At 46.4% G+C, this 24,184-nt stretch overlaps 1 protein-coding gene and 1 long non-coding RNA gene across 5 annotated transcripts; one reads left to right on the forward strand and one right to left on the reverse strand.

Moving 5' to 3' along the window:
* The first annotated feature begins 1,343 nt into the window (after positions 1–1,343).
* On the forward strand, positions 1,344–22,321 carry LOC116948633 (rho-related GTP-binding protein RhoN-like). 4 transcript variants are annotated; one of them, XM_032965508.2, is made up of 6 exons: positions 1,344–1,762; positions 2,614–2,798; positions 7,425–7,512; positions 9,318–9,427; positions 17,713–17,847; positions 18,537–22,321. In XM_032965508.2, the coding sequence occupies exons 1-6, from the start codon at positions 1,744–1,746 to the stop codon at positions 18,891–18,893; spliced, it is 894 nt and encodes a 297-aa protein (XP_032821399.2). In that variant the 5' UTR covers positions 1,344–1,743; the 3' UTR covers positions 18,894–22,321. The 4 variants fall into 4 exon arrangements, with proteins under 4 accessions (XP_032821399.2, XP_032821401.2, XP_032821397.2 ...); XM_032965510.2 differs by having other exon boundaries at positions 2,617–2,798; XM_032965506.2 differs by having other exon boundaries at positions 1,344–1,711.
* Positions 2,283–14,865, reverse strand: LOC142929770 (uncharacterized). Its single transcript, XR_012945924.1, has 2 exons — positions 14,208–14,865; positions 2,283–3,040 (listed from the first exon to the last, which is right to left on the reverse strand). It is a non-coding gene; the product is annotated as an uncharacterized LOC142929770 (long non-coding RNA).
* Positions 22,322–24,184: the final 1,863 nt, after the last annotated feature.

The following is a 24,184-nucleotide window of genomic DNA, read 5'->3' on the forward strand; positions in this document are numbered from 1 at the left end:
CATGCTTTGGGGGTGTTTTTCTGCTAAGAGGACAGGACAACGTCACCGCATCAAAGGGACGATGGACGGGGCCATGTACCGTCAAATATTAGGTGAGAACCTCCTTCCCTCAGCCAGGGCATTGAAAATGGGTCGTGGATGGGTATTCCAGCATGACAATGACCCAAAACACACGGCCAAGGCAACAAAGAAGTTGCTCAAGAAGAAGCACATTAAGGTCCTGGAGTGGCCTAGCCAGTCTCCAGACCTTAATCCCATAGAAAATCTGTGGAGGGAGCTGAAGGTTCGAGTTGCCAAACGTCAGCCTCGAAACCTTAATGACTTGGAGAAGATCTGCAAAGAGGAGTGGGACAAAATCCCTTCTGAGATGTGTGCAAACCTGGTGGCCAACTACAAGAAACGTCTGACCTCTGTGATTGCCAACAAGGGTTTTGCCACCAAGTACTAAGTCATGTTTTGCAGAGGGGTCAAATACTTATTTTCCTCATTAAGATGCAAATCAATTTATAACATTTTTTACATGCGTTTTTCTTGATTGTTTTGTTGTTATTCTGTCTCTCACTGTTCAAATAAACCTACCATTAAAATTATAGACTGATCATTTCTTTGTCAGTGGGCAAACGTACAAAATCAGTAGGGGATCAAATACTTTTTTCCCTCACTGTACTCAGTCATCTCTTAATGAATCAAGCCTTTTAAAATAACACTTTTAAAACATGCAAAATGTTTTCATATATTGTGCACAGTACTTGCAACTCTTACATGGCTTGCCAATTTAACTTGACATTACATCATTGTATCGAGTCAATGTGTCTGGCAGTTAAAATGTGCAGATCCTGAGTCCGTGTTGGGCAATTCCACAATCCCATGGCAGTTGCCCAATCTCTTAATTTACCCAACCACTGCTAACCCTCCCACAAAGCTGTAACTAATTTTATCGACCCCCATTGAGTACGAGTGGCTAAAGTCATTAAACACGTGCTCTGTGAAAGGCAACATTGTGTGGCGTCAGATGCAGCATGAGTCTCATTCTCATTGGTTTCGTCCCGCTCCGTTCACAACTGACCATGACGTCAGTGGCACGTATAATATTGTAGAAATAAAAATATAAATAAAATAGCCCAAACACTTGCCCTGCCCGTGCGTGCGTGAGATCCGCACGGACGAGAGGGAGGGCTCTAATCGGAGCAGCCTCGCGAGCACTGCGTGTTTCCGTCGTGTCGATAGCGTTTCGCATGTCAGACTGCCGTGGGTTTTAAGTCTACTGCACCGCGAATGTCTTCTCCGATTTGGTGACTGACGGTGCTCGTCTAACGCCATAGGTGCGAATTCCTTTATTATTTTACTGATAAAAAACGGCGCGATTGAGCGGTTCCGTTCCTGACGATCGTCTTTGCGCGTGCCGTGTTGGACAATCGCAGGGCGAAGACGTTGGGGCGTAGCGCGATAATCCTGCATTGCAATTTGGCAACTGCAATGCAGGTTCACTGGCCAGGTGTCGCTCTATAGGGGGTAAGGGGATTCACGTGTGTTGATGCAGGGGCAAATCGTTAGGCGTTGATATGCTCGTCGTCGGTATACGATACAACAAGGGGGTACATGCAACGGGCGTTGTTTTAATGAGTCTTAGTTTTGACGAGAGAGGTCGTGCAATTGTTTAAAATGTGCAACGGGAAAATGTGTGTTGCGGTGGCACGCCAAGGAATCGCAGGTGAACGTCGCATTGTGTAATGAACGATCGGGATGGCGAGTGATGGAACAGGTCAGGGTTTTTTGTTGGGTTGTTGAGCGTAATAATTGAATTGTATCTGATGTAGATTGTGTTTGTGTGAACACCTTATAGGCTTTTTTGTCAATCTACTGCTGGATGAGGGCCTCCCCATGCCGTGCGTGTCATTGGGAGATGGGCGGGGGAGGGGGGGGGTATTTGACCATACTTCACCACGCAGGTCAATGCGAGTTGATGGAGCATTTTACGCCAATCGGGCAGGTCGGGTATGGTATAGAGGGCAGCCTGACAGGTCAGACAACACAGGGCCAGGATGCAACAGGATTCTAATAATACTAATATAGTCTTCAAACGCAGGACAGCCTCATTGTGCGCATTCTCAATGGACATAACGTGGCATTCTTTTGCAGAACAGGATAGTTTTATTACAAAACAATAACCCAGGTGTCATGTGACAGGACAGTCCACCACAATAACAGTCCAGCAAACAAAGGACAATTTGACACGGGGGGGGGGCAGTTAGTGATACAGGACAGTCCGACACGGGACAGAATATTTTTCAGAATCGGAATATTTATTGATACTGGAGGAATCCGATGAGCTATCAAGCTCTTTTTTTTCCACACGTGTCCAGTAGGGGGCACGGGGTAAGAACGTTGCAGCAAACAAACAGCACACAAACACGGAACGTGTGTACGCACGTTGCTGCTTCGTTCGCACCGTAACCGTGCTGTGCTAATCGGGGGGGGGGGGGGGGGGGTGACACGCCACAGTACCACGAGCAGGACATCTCGAGAAATATAATACCCAGCACGTGGCGGTGTGCCACCTCTGGCGTGGCTGCGCTTGCTGGCCGACTGAACAGTCTCCGTTGTCGCTGCCAGAAGCAGCCACAGCTGAAGCAGCAACAGCAGCAGCAGCAGGAGGAGAAGCAGCAGCAGCAAGGAGGAGGATGCTGGTGGTGAGAACGTGGAGCCCGGCTCCTCGCTGCAAGGTGGTGCTGGTCGGAGACAGCCGCTGCGGAAAGACGGCGCTCATCTCGGTGTTCGCCAAGGAGCGATTCCCCGAGGCGAGAAACTCCTCTTTTCCTCGATCATTCCCAACCCCTTGCTTGTCTTCTTCTTCGCCTTGTCCCCGTGTCCTAACGGCTTCCTCCTGTCTCAGATCAACGCTCCCGATGATCAGCTAGACCCTGTCTGTGTCTCTGTCCCTCTCGCTCGCCGTCTGTGCTGCCGGGAGCTGCCTCTGTCTCTCTTTGCCGTGCCACATTCCCCCAATCCGTGCTGAATTCTCCTTGCCCTCGGCACGACTCTTGACGAGCGACAGACAGCACAGGGCAATAGAACAGTCGAGGTTGCAGTAACGTACAACGATCTCCTTCTCGTCATCTCAGGCAAGTCAACACCGAGTGTGTGGGGAGCGGTGGCGCAGTGATTAGCGTGCTGTGTGTGTGTGAGGAGTGCGTGGGGAGCGGTGGCGCAGTGGTTAGCGCGCTGTGTGTGTGTGGAGTGTGTGGGGAGTGGTGGCGCAGTGGTTAGCGCGCTGTGTGTGTGTGGTGAGTGCGTGGGGAGCGGTGGCGCAGTGGTTAGCGTGCTGTGTGTGTGTGTAATGAGTGTGTGGGGAGCGGTGGCGCAGTGGTTAGCGCTGTGTTTGTGTAGTGTGTGGGGAGCGGTGGCTCAGTGGTTAGCGCGCTGTGTGTGTAGTGAGTGGGGAGCGGTGGCACAGTGGTTAGCGCGCTGTGTGTGGAGTGTGTGGGGAGCGGTGGCGCAGTGGTTAGCGCGCTGTGTGTGTAGTGAGTGGGGAGCGGTGGCGCAGTGGTTTGCGCGCTGTGTGTGGAGTGTGTCGGGAGCGGTGGCGCAGTGGTTAGCGCGCTGTGTGTGTGGAGTGTGTCGGGAGCGGTGGCGCAGTGGTTAGCGTGATGTGTGTTTGTGTAGTGTGTGGGGAGCGGTGGCGCAGTGGTTAGCGCGCTGTGTGTGTGTGGAGTGTGTGGGGAGCGGTGGCGCAGTGGTTAGCGCGCTGTGTGTGTGTGGAGTGTGTGGGGAGCGGTGGCGTAGTAGTTAGGGCACTTTGCGTTCGGAACCTTGGTCGACTCGGCCTTGAATGACAACCTTGGTGTGTGGATTTCTGTGAATGTAAGTGTTGTTGTGCATGCCTATGTTATAGCACGTGATGTGTGTGCGTAGACACCTTGGGGTGTGTGGCGTGTGTGCATGAATTCACAGTATGCGCGGCCACAACGTTTCATGAATGCTGGGGTGTAATGTTGAATGGTGTGTGTGTGTATATGGTGATGTGAATGTATATGTGGTAAGTGATGTGTGTGTGGTGTATAGTATGTGTGAATGTTGATGTATTGTACATGTGTATTGTAATATATTAATGCAATGTGCATGGCGCATGTTTTGAATGCAGATTGTATTGTGGAACTCATATATGACTCAGCAGCCTTTTACAAGTACCTGGTGCGATGTGTAAACATCGCCACTGGGGAGACAAAGGCGGCCGGGCGTGGCGCTGGCCACCCACCCCCTCGTGTGCCGTGCCGGTCTTCATAGGTGCTCGCTAACAGCACTTGCCCCAACAGTCTGTTCAGGCTAAACGGGGGATCATTGTCTTTGGTGTATCTGGATGTATTGTGTATGGCGCATTGTGTGCGTTATGCTAATGCATGTGTGTGTGGTGGAGGCCAAGGTTAGTGGTGCATTGGCAGGGCACGTAATTATTCGCATGTGCTTCTTTGTGAATGTATGTTTGGTGTTATGTGTGTATACATATGTGTGGTGTACTGTAATTGCGTTTGTATATATGGTCTGTCGATGTATGCATGCAAATGGAATATGGTGTATGTGTATGAATACACACATGTACAATACATGTCATGGGTAAACATCAGCACTGGGGTGACAAAGACGGCCGGGTGTGGTGCAGGCCACCCTCACCCTGTTGTGTGCCTGTTACGGCTTCCTAAATACTCTCAAACAGCACTTGCCCCAAGTCTGTTTAGGCCATAGAGGGGTGAGGGGGGGGGGCATGTGTGTGATTATTATTAGTTGTCTATGTCGCATTGTGTATTACAAATGCATGTATACGTTTGTTCAATGCAGAGGGTTATGACCGGGGGGGGGGGGTTAAAATTCAATTTGTGCGGTGCAAATGAAAGTGAGCACTGTGCGTGCACACAATAGGGTGAAACAGCCGAGTGACACAAAGGAAACGCAATTGAACTACCCCATTGCAATGATGTTATGAATCAGTCATAATACTCGAATGCTAACGTCTGGTTGTGTTTAATCGCCACATAGCTGCGGTGATTTTTTTTTCCTCCGGGCTCATTGGCCGCGCGTTAATTCTGACCGCATGTGACAATGCCAACATTGTTTTAAACGTGCTTGGGTTTGGGATATTCCCATGGGTGGCTCGGTTGCTATGTGGGGTCCACACACGCGGTTATGTTTTCTTAAGAAGGCGGGAGACTGGGGGGGGGGGTGGTTGTTAATGTAATGCCCCTTCCGATGGGGGCACATTTGAATTGGGGAGCATCTGCACGAGTTCACCAACACAAAGAGGCCCTTTGTTGGCTTACACAAGGGGCAAGACACGTAAATACGCACACAGAAAGCATCCATGGATGCGAGGGCAGTGGTGCAGTCAGAGTTCGATTCCTGGCCACCGCGGATAGCATCGGTTGCAAGTGATATCACCCAGATCATTCACCAACCCGCATTGCCCGGCGTGATGAAGTACGGTTAAACAATCTCCTCTGACCGATAGCATGGACTGGCGGCTTTCATCCAGCAGTGGATTGACGAAGGGCTGAAGGATAATCTAAAAGCATAGACCCCCATATAACCATACAGACTGTAGGGGAAAGCCATGTTTTAGAGAGCACCTTTTCAGACCACATGTGTACAAGAGGGGTGGTGTTGATGCCAAGCAGCGCTACCCCCAGTGCTGATATTTACAAAATGCACACCAGGTCCTTATTTAAGGCCGAAGCGACTTTGGGAGGCCCAGGATTGGTTCAGATTTCATTGACCACCGATGCGAGCTGTGGCCAGGAATGCAACTCAGGGCATCGAGTTCATAGCGTGGTGTGCGATCCACCACTCCACCCCAGTCAGTTTTATTGCCAAATGATGAACCAACTCTTAGCAGAGTGCATGAGATTGACGGTTTGCATAAATTGTAAATAATGTAATGTTGAAACACAGAAGTAGATCATTTACTTTTAACCACGCATTTCGATGTATGTATAGTGAGCATTATAATTAATTGAATAATTGAGTTGATGTATTACGATATTCCGACTCACCACTCAGACAATTTGAATTGGGCTGATCATTCAAATACCACTCCAGGCACCTGGTAATTTGTATCTGTGGATGTTATTAAATACATTACATCATCTTCTATAAAATGTACATTTAAAGCCATGATACATTATCATTCACAAGAGTAGGACATTGTGTAGTCAGACTCTTTGATCAAATATCTCATTTGAAAAATTGCCTGCTATCTAAATGGCACGAATTTTCACTGTCATTGACTCTATGGAAATATAGTTCTCATGCCTGCCCTGCTAGATAACAAATGAAAACTGATTGTCTATTAATCGATTAATGAAGGAAATAGATGGAAAATATTCATTTTGCCATTGCAAATATTAAATGGATGCATATTTTAGGCTATTTTTATTTAACAAGATGCAATTGTCCGAGTGCTGATTTCTGGGTTGGGCTCCATATTGAGTATTTGTTCTGTCAAGCTTTCCCCATGCACAATTGGAATTTAATTAAAGCTTCTGGAGATGCCAGCAGCAACAGTGACCGGAGTTCAGTCAAGTTATGTGTAAACCTAATTTTTCGCTATGACAGTTTTTGTGCAGTCATTTGTGACTGAATCGTGAGACCATAAACTCATGCCACTTAAGCACACCGTTTAATTTATAAGCGGCTGAAACCCAGATTAGAATGCCATTCCTCAGTGCTGTGATATATGGGCCTCCATAGCCACCCCAGTAGTGGTCAAGTTCTAAGCCCTCACTATGTCTCAAGATCTTATATAGTTTCTGCATTTTTTAATTTGTCCAGTTCCTCTTTTGAGATTTTTAGGTTTTTTTGCATTTTAGAGGAAACAGAAGTGCCTGAAATAAGATTTTTTTACATCATTAGACCTCATTTGGCAGCACCAAAATGTAATAATAGGGTTTTTCCCCTTTTTTCTGGCAACAAAACTGAAACCTTTTTGACTGCAGGTATTGTGGTTAATGCAGACATGAATCCTTGTAAAAAGGTTTCAGTTTTGTTGCCAGAAAAAAGGGGAAAAAACCCTATTATTATAAGATTTTTTGTTACATTTCAGAATTTATTTACTTGAGCAGGAAGGGCCCAATTAGCTCCTCGGCTCAATTTCATGGGCATCTTGCAGCAGTACGCATGTTATACAAAACAGATCTTAGTTGCAATCATGATTACATAGGTCGCTATAGAAATAGCAAATATTGGTACATGCTGAACATGTTACAGGAATAGGGAACCGGTCGAAACGTTAAAAAAGAACGACTACATTATTTTTTGAACAAAAATAAAAAAAAATGTCCTTTAACAAAGCAAATAATCAGGAACCTGAGGGAAGAACTCTCAAATAAAATGCCACAGCACAACAATTCATTACGTTTGTTTTCTTCTTTCAACAGAATTATGTACCCACTGTGTTTGAGAACTACACGGCAACTTTTGAGATTGAGCGGCAGACGATTGAGTTGAACATGTGGGACACTTCAGGTGAGAAACCTTTGCTTGCTTGCAGGATGTAAATATTTGCTGTGTGTATTTATACTCTGTATATATAAATCCCCTCTGCCTATGACTGGCTCTCCGTAAAATTAATGCGCCCAATGTTTCTGTTCCAACATCTTGAGATATGTTCGAATTTCAACGCTGCACGAAGCCAAATTGCACTGGAGCACCATCTACACAGTGTAAACGGTGACAATTTGGAAAGCTCATTTGTTGCAGTGCAGCAATTCATTACGCGTGACGTAGCCTTAGCCTAGGAGCTGGCGCTCTTCGCCGCAGAGACAATTTCCACGGAGTTGACAATTGCATTCCCATTTACAGCCACCGGGTAATTTGTGTTGGAAATAAAGTGGCCCTTTAAATCACGGCCACTCGAACGGTCTTGGTCTCGTGGCGAATGTCACTGAACGTATTGTGGATCTGCTTTAAAATAGACGGTAGGAAAATGCTTCATGATGTCGAATCGAAATTTGTAAGCCATGCCGACTGGCGTGAAGGTGATCCGCTTAATGGTTATGAGGTCGCACTCATTACACACAAAGTGCTTGCCACAAATGAACCACAATGGCTTGCTGATCTCGTCAAGGAGCATAAACCATCATCAGGCAAACTCCGGTCACCTTCGCAGCAGCAGAAGCTTTTGACTAGCCATCGAACAAAGACGGTCGCCGCATCGCGCGCTTTCAGATTGGCTTTTCCGGCCATGTAGAAAGCAACTGGAGCTATGCACTTTTAAATGTAAATTGAAAACTAATTTATCTAGAACTGCTTTTTGTGTATAGTTTGATGTCCTTCCCCCACACCTCAGATTAGCACAGTTAGCTACGTACAGTGCGAAAGAAGTTCAACATACGTACGTACGTACGTTTGTTAAATGTCCTACATTTGTTTCCGGGTCCTTTGTGAGAATGCATGAGCGCGTGAGTGTGTGCAAGCTCGTTGGTCGCCTTCAGCATTGAAGCCCTCCTCACAGATATAATTCAGCTATTGCTGGTTCACTGTACACCGTACATATAGCGTGCCACTAAATCTCACGGCGCTCATGCATTGCACTAAAATATAAATGTACTGTTCTCATAAAAATGGTCGCTTAAGTTGATTGTGTCGCGCTTCTGTGATGGGTCGTTTCAATTAAATGTCTACCCCTTGGTAGACGCATCATTAGCTATGTTTTGTCCACCACTGAAAATGATTAATCCATTTCCATGGCAATCATCTTTCTCGGGCACGTTCTTTCCCTTTTGCCCATCATTGAAGTGCAGAACCATTTTTTTAAGTGACGTGTTTTTTTTGCGTGCAATCATTGGTGACCGGCCTAAAACAATCAATTCACCACACTTGAGAACCCCGGATTAATCACAGGGAGATACCTGGATTCAAACCCAGGTTCTCAGTGGTGCCAGCTCAGGGCTCTGACCTCTAAACCAGCTACTCACCTGGCACCACAGTGGCGAGATGTTAACTACCTCGCCTGGTATGCAGGAGGTGGTGGTGTTCGATCCCGACCCCGATACCTGCTCTATATTTGGAGTTTCCATGTTCTTTCCATGGTCGTGTGGATTTTTCGCAAGGTCAATCCGGTTTTTAGAGTATTTGGCTGCTTTAAATTTCCACATCATAAGCCACTTCATTGGGCAATCATTTGTGGCCAGGTCGCTTATGACCAAAAATAGCTATTTCGCTCAGTGGGCCTTACCTTGTTAAAATAAAACTAAAAGAAAGTAATATAGTTTAATAGTTCGTTACCAGCCTTGACGTACACGTTGTGTGTTGTGGCCGTGTGTGCCCAGGGTCCCCGTATTACGACAACGTCCGGCCACTCTCCTATCCCGACTCGGACGCTGTGCTCATTTGCTTTGACATCAGCCGGCCCGAGACTCTTGATAGCGTGCTCAAAAAGGTAAGTAACCCCCCCCCCCCTCCAAAAAAAAATTTAACGTTGGTTTGAGAGGTCGATTTGTTCCGACGCTGTGTTGAGCAGTAGCATATCTGCAGACTGGTAGAAATTGTACGTTCCCTTGGCAGGGCTCAGACTTTCCACAACACAGCTGGTGGTGGCTTCCCTGCTCTAAGAGTGGTGCACACTTAGCAGAAATGATGATGATCGTGATGAAGTGGATGATTATGGTAATGATGACAATAATCATGGTGATTCTGACAGATGATGATGGTCATGATGATGGCTTATTATGATGATGATGACAATGCTCATAATGGTGACAATAATGATGATTGTAATGATGATGTTGCGGAGTTAACCCTGATGGGAATATTATCTCACAATCATTGCAATGTGAATCTGTGACTCTACTCAGAGAACTATGCCAAGCAGACATTAGATTATTTCCAGTTTTTCCCCCCTTTATCTAAAACTGGCGAGATCTCATTTTTATTTGCAAGTGAGGAATTAGGAAACAAATGTGACCCGAAGAATGTTGAAACAAAAACTTAAATAAAAATTGCAACTGAAACACAATCATAAACTGAAACGGAACAAACATAAAATTGATTCACTTTAATTATTTCGAACTGATAAAGAGCAATAATTTTGCAGTAACGTTGAGCTGTGCGCAATACAGCCACAACACTCTAATTAAGGCCATTCCTGACTCTTAAGATTCTGCCAAGGGGCAGTGTCCTTAGAGCGCTCGATGCACCGTGCGAAGGTTCAAATCCCGGTAAAGGAGATTGCACTCTTGGACTGAACTCACGATAAGATGCATTGGGTTTTTGGCTACATTCCCCCAGCCATTCATGTCATTGACTGCCTACTCCTCTTTGAGTCCACGTTCAAGCCACCCTTCTGCTCTATTTATGACTGACTGCCTCTGTCTTTAACTAACTTAAGCATGCCCACTGATTCTGTATAGCATCTCGAGATGCAGTCACATTCAGATGCTTTCATGAATTCAGATTGTATTGAATTTGGTTTCTTGTCAAGGCTAGTTAAGTCATAGACAAGGGTCCGCATTTGCTATGTCCACTCATTTTTAAGCTGGATGTACCATGGTGATTCCACTTGGCTGAATGTTTGTATGCCCGTCCCTTCCGGCCGGCCAGGCTTTGCTGCTGCGTTTGCACAATCAACACGCAATCAAATCCGAATCATCCCTACGAGGTCGTTAAAATGAGCACCTTGTACAAGTCAACAGTGGTTCACCGACTGGGGAAAGTCTGCCCCCCACCATGGTAACATACAATGTCCAGAAGCGGCTTAGAGCAGCCAGTGGAAACGGGTACCACCCAATATCTTGTTTGAGCGGTCAAGAATTGCTACATGGGTTTCCCCGGATTTGCCGTGAAGCTCTCCGACGTGTGTCGGGGTTGTGGAGCGTGTTGCACGGCACTGTGTCCGACACATCTCTCCACATGCCGGGAGGTTGCTCAGGCCCTGAATTGAACTAATATTCAGCTCCTGGATTAAAAACACCGTGTGGTAATGGGATGATCAAGAAGGGTAAAACATTTCCATCCATGAATGCACTTTGCTAGATACAGTACAGCCATACTTGCCCAACCTTACTCGTGTAAGTGGTAGGTTGCTGATTTTTCGAGCCATTGTCCCGCATACCGATATATTCAAAAGCGAACCAAACTGCTTTGTACATTTTTGCAATGAAGAATTTTCACGAAATATTTGGCTCGAGTCGGACGCTGGCTCACGACAGTTGACTGTGGATGCGGCTAGTGGGCACTTATTGGGAAAAATCTGACATTGCAGAAAGGAAGTGCCTTCAACTGGGGAAATGACAAATGCCACGGACTCTGGGAGTCGTTTTCTTCGCGGCTTGTTTACGTGTGAATACTTTGAGCATCTCAACTCAAGCCAAACATTTGTTGGTGGAGTGTTTTTTTACGATAAAAGTGAAAATGGCATTAACTGCGTACAGTATTACAAACCGGTAATACAATTTATTTTTGAAAGGATTAAAAGTTTTTTTTTAATAATTTCTAAAATACTATTCAAAAGTATTGCCAGAAAAAAACTATTTGTCGGTAGTAAAGAATTTATATTATGAGATGTTATTATCATCATCAGTCATGATCGATCTACTGCTGCATGAAGGCCTCTCCCAATCCGTCACCATCTCTCACAGTCCTGCAAAAGTAACGATCCATCCAGGACCTACGCGTGAGCTGAATTCATTGGTCAATCTCCACGGTGGATGTTCTCTCGGGCACTCCATCATTAGTGTTCACCACCGACCATCATCCCTCTACTCACTTTTTATTAAGTGTCAGTATGATGTCTTTAACCTGCGTACATTCTCTGATCCACGTGTTCCTCTTTCAGAAAGAATCAGAATCAGAATCAGAAAGGGTTTTATTCGCCATGTAAGTTCACACCGACACGGAATTTACTTTGGCAGGATGGTGCATACATTCAACATATAGGAATCTAAAATCTTAAATAAGTTTTAAACAAGTCTTACTATAATAAGGGTTAAAAGTCTAACACTAAGGGGCTGAAGTATATAAAATTAAATAAATATCGAATATAAAATATCTTTAAGATATAATTTAAAAATACAAATAGGGAAACATAGTTAATATCAGCAACGTGTCGTTATGTAGATCAAATGTTAAAACAGTGTTAGCCCTTGGCCTTGTTTAACAGGCCAGCAGCAGATGGGAAGAAACTGTTTTTATGGCGTGAGGTTTTGGTCCTGATGGACCGAAGCCTTCTGCCGGAGGGGAGTAGCTGAAACAGAGAGTGTCCAGGGTGGGAGAAATCGGCCATAATCTTCCTCGCTCGCCTCATAGACCTTGTCGTGTGCAGGTCCTCGAGGGTCGGTAGATTGCAGGCAATTACCTTCTCAGCAGTGTGGATGATACGCTGCAGTCTGCTCTTGTCCTTGGCAGTGGCAGCAGCGTACCAGACGGTTATGGAGGAGGTGAGGATGGATTCAATGATCGCTGTATAGAATTGCACCATCATTGTCTTTGGCAGGTTGAATTTCTTCAGCTGCCGTAGAAAGTACATCCTCTGTTGAGCTTTCTTGGTGAGGGAGCTGATGTTCAATTCCCACTTGAGGTCCCGGGAGAGAATAGTGCCCAGGAAGCGGAAGGACTCTACAATTTTGACTGGGGAGTCTAACAGGGTGATGGGGGTGAGTGGTGCTGTATTCTTCCTGAAGTCCACAACCATCTCAACTGTCTCTGTCTCTTGAGTCGAATTCCAAAGCACGCATCTCTCTGTACCTGGTGTGCCTTTCAGCATTTTTGTTCAGTTTGCATAATTTAAGTTACAATCGCTGAACTGATAATTGTGGAATTTGCAATGAGCTGTTCACAGCGATGTCTCCTAATTTTACCATGATACACTAAACAATGTGTAGGCCTTGCCAAACCGTATCACAATGGCAAGGTCAGGATAGTTAAGCGTAAACGGCAATAATCTTGATGCTACACATCAAAGGCTTAAGTTATGTGTCGGAGGAAAGGAAACGTCTTTTAGTGTTTGGTTGAAAAACAGCCTAATCACATCTGTCTGGATTTTTCAGTTTTTTTCTGCCAACACAGAAATCAGTCCCAAGTTCTTAAGCAAAGGGGAAAAAAATTATACCCCGATGGTTTAAATATTGTTTAGCACCAGTCTACAAGACGAGCCACCGATTGTGGGCTTTGCCTGTTTTCTATCAGACTTCGTGTCATCCCCCATGGGTGGTGAATTACTTGGTTCACTGACGATGGGGATTGTACATGGGTGTAAGTGTTCAGGGCGCGACTTAAAGCATTGTAGAGCTCTAGGCTGAACTTGCCCTGTGAGTGAAACCTCTGCGTCATGATTTTTGAAAGCTAAAAGTCAAACATTTTAGCTTGTAGATTTTTCCAGTTTATGACAATTTTACCCTGGATATATTATGAGTAACTCGGGTGGAGTTGTCGTGTAGAGGTTAGCGCACTACCTGAGGTTGATTCCTGGATATGGCTATCAGCAGTGGCAAGATATGTCCGAGCCAATTGTGGGTGTCTCCTTCAACAACCCGCACTTGACAAGGGTAGCGAAGAAGTATGGCCAGACGTCCACCATGAAGCCTACAGAGTGTGGGGAGGCTTACATGACAATAATTATATTTTTTCCACCACCACAATCATTCTTGATTTGAATCTTTCGTGACTGCAGGAAATGTCGTGATATATATATATTTTCCTACCTACGTGACTTTACCGATAGAACCAAAGAGTACACCACAATCATCATCATCCTCCATAATCAACCCACCGCTGGATGAAGGCCTCCCCCAATCCATATCCAACTCTCACAATTCTGCAATGCCACAATGGCACCCAGTACCTGCACATGAGCTGATTATTACATTATACATATATGCAAAGACAAAAACTCCCCATGTAGCCTTAACATACTGTTGGGGCAAGTGCTGTTAGCGAGCACCTATGAAGGTCGCACAGCGCCAAGATCACACCCGACCGCCTTTGTCTCCCAAGTGGCGATGTTTACACACCGCACCAGGTACTCATTTGAAGCTGAGTCGACCTAGGAGAAGCTCAGGACCAATTCGGATAATCGTCACTCGTAATGGCCGCGACCGGGAATCGAACTCAAATCGCTGGGTTCGTAGTGCAACGCACTAACCGCTACACTATCGCTCCCCATATATATCCACACACACGCAACTATTGTGTTTAATGAGTGCACATGTCAATGTGTTACTCACGTGCAGCATTTTCCGTGTTGCTCGAGATGAATGTACGGAGCTCACGGCATTGTGTCTAGCTGGAAATGACGCCCGCTGGTATTTTTGGACAGCTGAGTTGCAATTCCACTTGTCGCTTGGCAAAGCTTTGAGCAAAAGCCTCCATCCGTGCCGCCGTACGCACTCGCACACCAAGCACGCTACAGAAATGACCAAAGCCACGGTACTCCAGTTTGCCAAACGACACATCGTACAGCACAAAAAAAACACACACACACACTTCCCCACGAGCTATGGTCAAGCACTGTCGTCGGTGAGCACCAATTAGGGCAGCAACAGCAGCAAAAACAAGGCATCACTTACACCACGCACTATACGCATACATTTTATATGCGTTGTACTCGGGGCCACAAAATGCATCGATCCATCGGTCACTATCAGTTATTTTTGTTCCTCATACATGCAACGAATTGCATAATAATCAATGACTTTCGATCCATGTATGTGTCGCATGTAATGAGTTTCCGTGACCTCCTGTCAGAAGACACCACTACAATCACCTTAATGCTAAAAAATAACCCCAATAGATTCTTAAATCCGAGCCTGAATCCCAACAATTCATTACATCGTGACGAGAGTGGATCGTTACACATCTAACAAAGACAGAGATCCCGCGAGAGTCATACAGACTGTCGGGGCAAGTGCTGTTAGCGAGTTGCAGCACCTATGAAGGCCGGCACTGTGTCACACGAAGGGGGTGGGTGGGCACCACCACGCCCGACCGCCTTTGTCTCCCCAGCGGCGATGTTTACACACCGCACCCAGGTACTAATTTGAGGCCGAGTCGAACTAGGGGAGGCCCAGGACCGGTTCAGGTAATCGTCACCGTGGTGTTGGCCGTGAGCGGGAATCTATCCTGGGTCGCCGGGTTCGTAGCGCGGGGCGCTAACCGCTACACCACCGCTCCCCACATACACACATCCTGCCTGTGGAAACATCCCACCACTGGGGCCACTTGAGGTCACGTCGTCGTTGTTGTTGTTATCATTGTTTCGTTATTTCACGCGTACGACGCATCAGTGAATGAATGACACGTGTCCGAGAGGAAGTCCACCGAGGACGAAATCAAGCCTTCTGGCGGAGCGAAGCGAACCCTTACTACATCGCACTGTTGTGAGAGGTGGCGGCAGTTGTGTGGTGGGGGGCATTCACCCAGCAGTGGATTGAACATGGCTAATGATAATAACGACGTTGATAAAAAGGTGTTTCCATATCATCAAAAAAAATGCACGTACTTGAATCCCAAGTGGGCCCACGCTTGAGTTGAATGAGGCACATCGACGAGTGCCAAAGGGGATGTCGGGCAAGTTGCCCTCGTGCCCAGGTTGTGTTTGGACACTGGGTTGGGGACGGGAAGGGGGGAACGGGGAGGGAAAGGGCGCGGTGCTGTGGCTCGCTCGCCTTCCTCCCCTCCCCTCCCCAGCATCCTGCCGGATTCCCTGAACTCAACTGCAGGGTCAAGGCAGCCCTGTTGAAGAGGCACCGCTCCACTTTTCCTCCCCAGTGCTGTAGAGCTTGCGATAAGGTGTCTGTGGGTTTAAAAAAAAAATGTTGGCACTTGGGATTAACGGGAGATTGTTTTAGCCGACTGCTTGAACTCGGCGACCTGACGAGTTTGATATCGAGCCACGGCAACGTTTGTGGCGAGTGATATGAGAACCATCACGGGACCTCCTTTGCCAGTACCAAAATATGAGAATAGGTTTTCCCCTTTTTTCTGGCAACAAAACAGGTGTGTTACGATGTTAAAACATCAAACTGAAACCTTTTACAAGGAATCATGTCTGCATTAACCACAATACTTGTGGTCAGAATGCAAACAAAAAAACGTACTCTGATAATATATGCATTGTCCTTGAAACTGATTGGTCCACACCAGAGACAGCTTTCTTGTGAGCCTAGTCTCCTTTTGGCGTCCTCTGGTCTAACACCGTTTTGAGACGAGGCTCAAAAGAAAGCTGTCTCTGGTGTGGACTAATCACTTTCAAGGACAATGCATATATTATCAGTGTTTTTTGTTTGCATTCTGACCACAAGTATTGTGGTTAACGCAGACTTGATTCCTTGTAAAAGGTTTCAGTTTGGTGTTTTAACATCGTAACACAGCTGTTTTGTTGCCAGAAAAAAAAGGGGAAACCCATTCTGATATGAGAACCGTTCCTGAAAAACCTCTTCGCTCATGCGCTTGCCAAAATAATAAAATCGAATCACGAGTCGTCCATGCGAATTGCATCTCACAATCGCTCAGGAGGAACCGCAGGCAAGCTCGATGGAAGGCTGCCGGGCATTGAGCCGGCACCGAAAATTGCTCTGCAGTTCTTTGCATATTAAGATGTTTTCAGCCAATGAATGTTTATACGGACACGTGAGAGGAAATTGCAGCACCCGACTATGAACGCAGGACCCTGTGTTCGCAGTCGCGGGCGGCGATCGTTGTGTACTATAACTTATTCACAGCTACAACTTGCTCTTATTTGTATATTTTAAACTACTGTAGAGAGTATGTAAATATATATTTTTCTCATTTCTTGGAATGTTGTAATTATACGTATTCATGTGACGTTGGCGTGTTGAGTTGCAGGTTTGTGCCAGAAAGGCGTGTAAACTATTCTGTTTTACTTTTTTGTCTTTACCAATTGGGAAAACTGCGGATATTTTTTTTCCAATTATTCAGATGCGCTTCTGTGGCCGTCTGGAACGATATTTCTGCCGATATTAGGAAGCCAATGGAAGTATGCACTTTTAAATCTAGATTGAAAACGAATTTCTTTATAACTGCTTTTTGTCTTTAGTTTGTTGTCCTTCTCCCGCACCTCCGATCAGCGCGGTTTGGCTACGTGCGGTGCGAAAGAAGCTTAACATACAGTACGTACATAAAATTTGGCAAATTCACAACGTGACGCCAGCACACAACGGCCTACCCTTGCGAATGAAGGCACGGGATCCTTAATGTCGACTGTTTAAGCAGACGGGCGCGTCCAGTAATCAGAATCTTTGTTCATAGCGGAGGAATCTGATGAGCTATACACTCTCTTGTTCACAGATGTCCAGTAAGGGGCGCGGGATTGAGAAGGTTACAACAGCAGACGATACAAAAATACGATCAGGAGTGCAAAGTATCGGAAGGTGTAAGAAAATCACTTGATAAATATATACAAATACAATGAAACGATGACGTTTGAAGGACGTCCTGCAGGCAAAAGTCCCCGAGGCCGCCCGCGATCGCGCCGGAAAGACCGGGGGTGGAGTGATGCGCCTGGCCGAGGAGAGAAAGGCGATCCGGGAGCCACGGTTGATGCCGCTGGTGGAAGAAAGGGCAGGGAGGAAGACGGCCTTGGTGGAGTGGCTGCCCCCGCGACCCGAGATAGATGGAGCAGCGCAATGTATAGGAAAGGGGTCAGCAAACCTCCTAACGCTGTTATTGGTTTTGCGTCGCTCATTGCTGCCGTCCTCTTGCCGTGCACAGTGGCAACGTGAGATACACGAGTTCTGCCCCAGCACCGAGGTGCTGCTCATCGGCTGCAAGGCCGATCTACGCGCGGAGGCCGACGCTCTGCGGGACCCGGACGAGCCTCTCGCCGGCCCCGTGTCGTACGACCAGGTAATGCCCCGGCCCGGCCCGGCTCGGCTCCGTGCGGCGTGGCGTGCCGTGCCGAGCCAGTCCCTCGCGCTCGGCGTGGTTTATCAAAGCGGTGACGAAATGGAATGATTTTCGATGGCGGGGTTGCGTGCTTGAAAGTGTTGAGGAATGAGCGACAGCGATAGAGGAGGGGGTACTGAGGGGATCACAAAAGGGCTACAGGGGAGGGACGGGAAGTAGTGGAGGGGCGAAGGGAGGGAAGGGGAAGAGAATGGCCGATGGAGAAGAGGTGAGGCATTACGAGGGGAATGGAAGGTTAAAGATGGGACTGCCTAATATACAGGGACAGTGTTGAGTCTATGGGCAGTGTTGAGTCTATGGGCAGTGTTCAGTCTACGGGCAGTGTTGCATCTATGGGCAGTGTTAAGTTTACTGGCAGTGAGTCTATGGTGCACTGCTGTTCAATGTAAGGTGAAGTTGATTCCAGTGGAGGGGTGCAAGGAGGGAAAAGGACCAAACACGAGATTGGGCACAGGGAGCAGGAGGGACAGAGAGAGAGAGAGAGAGACGGAGAGAAGATTGGGAACGAAGACGACGAGAGGGGACATGGAAGTAGATGAGAGAGGCGAGATGAAGTGGGGCAAGGCCCTGGATTGTCCCTCACCTGCCGTTTGTGTTTGCGCATGTTCGCCCGCCCCTGTGTCCCGCAGGGCTTCAACGCGTCCAAGCAGATGGGAGCCGCCGGCTACATGGAGTGCTCGGCCAAGACGTCGGAGAACGGAGTCCGCGACCTGTTCCGAATGGCGACGCTCGCCTCCGTGGGCCGGGGGCCGGGTGCCTCGGGAAAAGGCAAGGGCAAGAAGGGCAAGGCCGCGCGGGGCAGCGGCCACCGGAGAGGCACGTCCGCGGGCGGAGGAGCACCGGCGGTAGTGCCGCCGGCGTCCAGCGTGGCCGCAGCGCTGAGGCGGAGGTTGTCCCAGCTGCCCCAGAGCTCCTCTGGCTCGGACATCGGCCCTCACCCGCAACTCCTGCGCAGCGTCAAAGCCAAGAGCTGCACCATAATGTGACCGTGCTGATCGTGGGCGAGTGTGGCCGTGTGTGTGTGTGTGTGTAGGCGTTTGTATTTGTCCGTGTGTTTGTGTGTTTGTTTGCTGGCCTTCATAGGTGCTCACTAACAGCACTTGTCCCAACAGCCTATTAAGGCCTATACTGGGGGATCTTTGTCTTTGTGTGAGGGAGTGGTAGTATCGTGGTTATTGCACTGCACTATGAACCCGGCATCCCGAGTTCAATTCCCGCTCTAGGGCAATAACAGTTGCGAATATTCGAACCGGTCCTGGGACCCCCCCCCCTAGGTCGACTCAGCCTGAAATGAGTAACTGGTGTGATGTGTGAAACATCAACATTTGGGAGACAAAGTCAGCCAAGGGTTGTGTTGGCCACTCACCCCCTCGTGTGCCCGTGTCAGCCTTCATTGGTGCCCGCTAGCAGCTCTTGCCCCAACAGTCTGCTAAAGGCTCTATGGGGCATCTTTGTATGCATGTGGGGAGCGGGGGCACAGCGGTCAGCAGGCAGCTGAAATCCCGAGCTGATTCACTGATATCAGCAGTGCTGGCTCAGTGCTCTCTGACCCCTGAGCCACCTGGTCACCTCCTTACAGGTCGTTTTTAAGCCTAGGATATGAGATTATGACACCAGCACATGATGGCCAACTATTACAAAGATATCGCAGGCTCTGAGCGGCATGATTTCATCGTTGTGAGAGCCAAAACGGGTGGAGCAGTGGCAAAGTGGTTAACGCCCCATTCAATGAATCTAGCGAGCTGGGTTTGATTCCTGGCCACAGCTAACATCAGTGGCGAGTGATATCTGAACCAGTGCTGGGCCTCCACTAGGTCGACCCAACCCCTAAATGAGTAACCGGTGTGTTGTGTAAACATCAGCACTGTGGAGACAGAGGCGGCTAGGCGTGGTACTGGCCACACCATCCCCTCGTGTGCTATGCCAGCCAAAATAGGTGTTCGCGAACAGCACTTGTAGGCTATTCGGTGGATATTCATCTTTTTTAAAATTTGTGCTTTGTGTATTTTCATTTGTGTATGTTTATATGCTGGCTGTGGTGTTACCCACACCACGCATTTGTGTGCCATGCTGGCCTTAGTTGCCGGTATCAGTAGGTGCCTGATAACAAAACTTGCCCTTGTAAGGAAAATATTTGTGTATGTCTATGCTCCGGTGGCATTAGTGTTAACTAAACCACCACTTTAAAATTCAAGAGATCTGGGTTCACATTCCAGCCAATACCCGTCGGTGGCAATTGTTTCACCATCAGAACTTGGTTGAGCTGAGGATTCATAATATATCCTTGGCCGTGGCGGTATTCTGAAGGTCGATGGTGTGGAAGCTAAGGGTGGTGGTGCTGGTAACACCACCTTTCTGTGTGTCCTGCCAGACTTAACAGGTGCTCGCTTAGCAATGTTTGCACCAGCAGTCTTTTCACGCTAAAAGAGGGATCTTTGTATTTTTTTGTGCGTGCGTGCTTACGTGTTTGTGTGGTTGTTTCCCCAATAGTTGTCATGATAAAAATGTGATTTGATAGGAAGAGTGGCTGTTTAATGTTAAGTTGTATCGCTTTTCAAGGTTACTGTCCAGGAACGGGAATTCAGAAAAATAAATTCCTTTCCTCGCAGGCTATGTCCACGTACCAAATACAAGTTTAATTTGAGTGACATTGCCAGTGGGGTTGGGCCAGTAACAATAAAATATTTGAACCAAGCAGTAATATTTTCTCATTTTATCATGTGCATAATCCATTTCATCAGGCCGGTTTCAAATTATAACGTGTTCACCAGTTAGCGTTTGTAGTCAGATGTAGACAATGAGCTGTTGTTACTTTATTTGATCAAATAATGAAAATATTGGGATGGTCGGGTAAAGGAGTGTAAGGTACAATCTTTTCATTTTGCTATTAAGCCAAAATGTGCAAGTACAACGATTACATTTTAGACTCGTCACTCATCTGTTTTTGCAAGGCAGTTATTTAAAGAAAACGATTTGTGTTTTGTTTCTTTCAAATTTAACATTTGGATGATAACATTGGCGCACAGCGGGCCTATCCTTTCCATGTTCTAATTATAACATTTAGCATGCTTTAGGCTTCAAGAAAGCCCTGTGGAGATACCGGTTAACATGGTAAAATTACCACTGACTCGAGTTGCAAATTGGCTTTATTGTGAACCCACCACTCCGCTCAGGTCAAGAAATATTGAAAGTGTCTCCCCTGCTCAAGTGAACAATGGAGCCGCGTTAATTTCCCTCGGTAGCCTTAAACCAGTCGCGGAAATCCCACATTCGGAATCTGAATCTTGCATATTTCTTTATTTTATCCGATGAGTTGTGAAGCTCTTTCACACAGATGTCCAGTCGGAAGTTACAACAATAAAAAAATACAAAAAACAATAAGAGTGCAAAAATAGAGAAAAGGAAAGCAAGTCACGAAAACAAATTAAGATAAATAAAGTATATAAGTGCTCATTGCATGAGTACGTACATTCCTGCCGATTTTCCAATACTGAATGCAAGCTCGGGCAAGGCAACAAAACCAAAACAGTCCCAGACCACACTGAGACAATGAAATTGCACATTCCAATGGTGAGGGCCAGTATATCCACCACCCATAGAATGAGCACTGTCGACCTTCAACAGAGTAGCACTATGTTTATTGACCTCATGGGGGTGATAGGCTGAATCAACCACGCGGACAAAGTCTGGAACTCGTAACCATCGCCCATGGCAGAGTGGCCGTCAAAGGAGGGGAGGGGGGACGCGCCTGGGAAGGCGTCCACCGTGGCGATGCAGCGGAAAGAATCGGCGCACGCGTGCGGGAGTTTGATGGATTGTTGCATCGCAGGATCTTGTGGAGGATAGCAACGGCTTGGAGAGGCCTTCGTCCTGCCGCAGATAGACGGCGGAGGATAGCGAACCTTGAGAATGTGCGTCGAGCACTCCGCCACAAGCACGGCCCGGTGGGATGACCACCAGGCTCGGCATTGTTAGCCGTGATCTAACCACCGCTGGCTACGCGACCACAAGTAACTCCGTGTTTTTAAAATAATAAAGCACTCTTGCAGAGTTTTATCGGATAGACTGTGACGGAAACTGATGTGCCAATTTAATTCAAATTGGCTCTTTGCACTATAACTGAATTAGGAGCTAAATGTGCTGAAAATGTCGCTGTGTCTGTGACTTGGTGCATATGGCAATGCACAGACAGATAGTAAATAGGCTATTTTATGTTACTTTTAATGCACGTGTCCATGAGTAATGGGTTTTTTTTTCATTAAACGTTGTGGCTCCGTGATTAGATATGGACTGTGATTAATCCCACCGTTGCAGTGCTCAATTTCCTCAAGCTACTCCGTCAATTCTCTTTGTATTTCACACGATTCGTTAAATCATGAAGAAAAATTAAAATAAACCCATGTCTGTGTGCTGATCTGTTTGCAAATCTTGTTCACATCCGCATCACAATTATTTTTCTTAAAATCGGCTTCAACTCCATATTTAAATCTTTATCTTGCCACAGATAAATACAAAGTGTGTTATCAATTACCAAGAAGTTGTAACTCACAGCCACTACCGAAGCATTGTGAATAGAGAAAACGCAAATATAAGGACACCTCCGTTCTGTGTCTTCATACGAAAATAAACATGCATTTTCCACGAGTCTATTTGCCTTATGAACAAATATCCAGCAGTATTTGTTTAAGCAAGGAAACCTCTAGACTGGTATAGATTTTGGACTTATCAGCAGTGCCAGGCTTGTTGAACAAATGCTGCAAGGTTAGCAGATCGTATTGACAAGAGGACTCCCAACGAAACGCAAAACATGCCAGCAGAGCTTTTACGTATGTATGTTGAACTTTCTTCACACCGTATGTAGCCAACGGTGCTAATCGAAGGTGCGGTGAGCATGTGCCACGACGTTTGGCAGAGTGGAAAACAAACCTTTATATCCTTTGGCTGCGGTAGCTCTCTCGCTATGTTTCCTCCTGCCTCAGCAGTCCGCCTGCTGTATTTTTTCACCTGAAGACGATTGCTTGTGTTGCGATCGAAACTTAGTGATTTTTTATTTTTCTATCGACGTGACTTTACCGAAAGACCCAACGAGTATAAACAACATATTCTTAAGTATTCTTCTCATTAACCCTACACCACCAGATAAGAATTTCACGTTTACAAAGTTATATCTTATGCGTATAAATATAATCTTGGCACCATATTACTACATGACCAAGCCCAAAAACAAAGCTAGATCAACTTCAAAATTGTTTACCAGCTTGATCCGTATTAATAATACTGGCAGACTAATGGCCCCAAGTTACTCTTGCAAATGAGACTATCCTAGTTTCTTGAGTTCTCACCTGGTTAAATAAAATAAACTTGAAACTTAATGTTTGGTCTGTGACCTATATTAATATGAGCAGAATTCCTAAATACATCTTATTTTGGCTCTTCAGCCTTAAGTACACCCATTAGGTTTTTAGAGTCTAAAGAATGATTTATGTTGGGTGAACTTCATGCATTCCAACCGAAACCTAAGATGCTTGAGCTCGCCTTTGGCTCCACGAACCTTCAAAGCAGCCAACCTTGTTATCATACTGCTGCCCCAAGTAGCTCAAAGGGCGCTGGATTCATTTAAAAAGTGGAATATCAAATATCAACTCGAATGCATATCCTAATAATCTAATACAAAAAAGTAAATTATCTCTCATCTCTGCCTTGATTTGCTCTTCTGTCTTCTCCCTAGGATTTTATAAATTGAAAGGTAGACCTCCAAAAAGAATGTCTGCATCGGATCTCTGATGGGCTGGCACCATCACTGCCGAGGAAGATTAAGCAGAAGAGGCACTCCCACAAACTGCCGAGACTGATGAAAGAGTAAATGGCACAGAAACTCATTAGACGATAAATCATCCCTCCAGTAAATGAGAATCCTCACCAGCAGAAACTCAACGTCGCCTGAAGAGAAAGCTGCTGAAGCAGTGAGACGCGGTATGATTTACAGTTTAGACATCGGGGATTCGTGGAGAGAGTTGCATTAATCTAGGTATCACAGAGATGAAGGCATGAGCGAGGAATTAACATTATTGCATTATTAGCCTGCACTCCACTTGGTAGGTAATCGAAACTCTGGGAGCACCATATATGGCAGCATTGTCTATCCACTTTCTTCTTCTTTCATACTGAATTTTTAGGGATTGCAACAGATTATAAATTGATGTCAAGATTTGATATCCATTCGACTGCTCCAGGTTGTAGCCACGTGGATTTGTTTAAGATTGCCGTTGAATGATCC

This window comes from Petromyzon marinus, chromosome 34, assembly GCF_048934315.1.
Source record: "Petromyzon marinus isolate PM22_M1 ecotype Great Lakes invasive population chromosome 34, UKy_Petmar_22M1.pri1.0, whole genome shotgun sequence".
NCBI lineage: Eukaryota > Metazoa > Chordata > Hyperoartia > Petromyzontiformes > Petromyzontidae > Petromyzon > Petromyzon marinus.

Excerpts from the sequence above, each read along its gene's own strand:
- LOC116948633 (XM_032965506.2), top strand. The coding sequence starts at position 1,663 with ATGTGCAACGGGAAAATGTGTGTTGCGGTGGCACGCCAAGGAATCGCA. Across the intron at positions 1,712-2,613 it reads GGCACGCCAAGGAATCGCAG|AAGCAGCCACAGCTGAAGCA; the intron begins GTGAACGTCGCA and ends TGTCGCTGCCAG. Across the intron at positions 2,799-7,424 it reads CCAAGGAGCGATTCCCCGAG|AATTATGTACCCACTGTGTT; the intron begins GCGAGAAACTCC and ends TTCTTTCAACAG.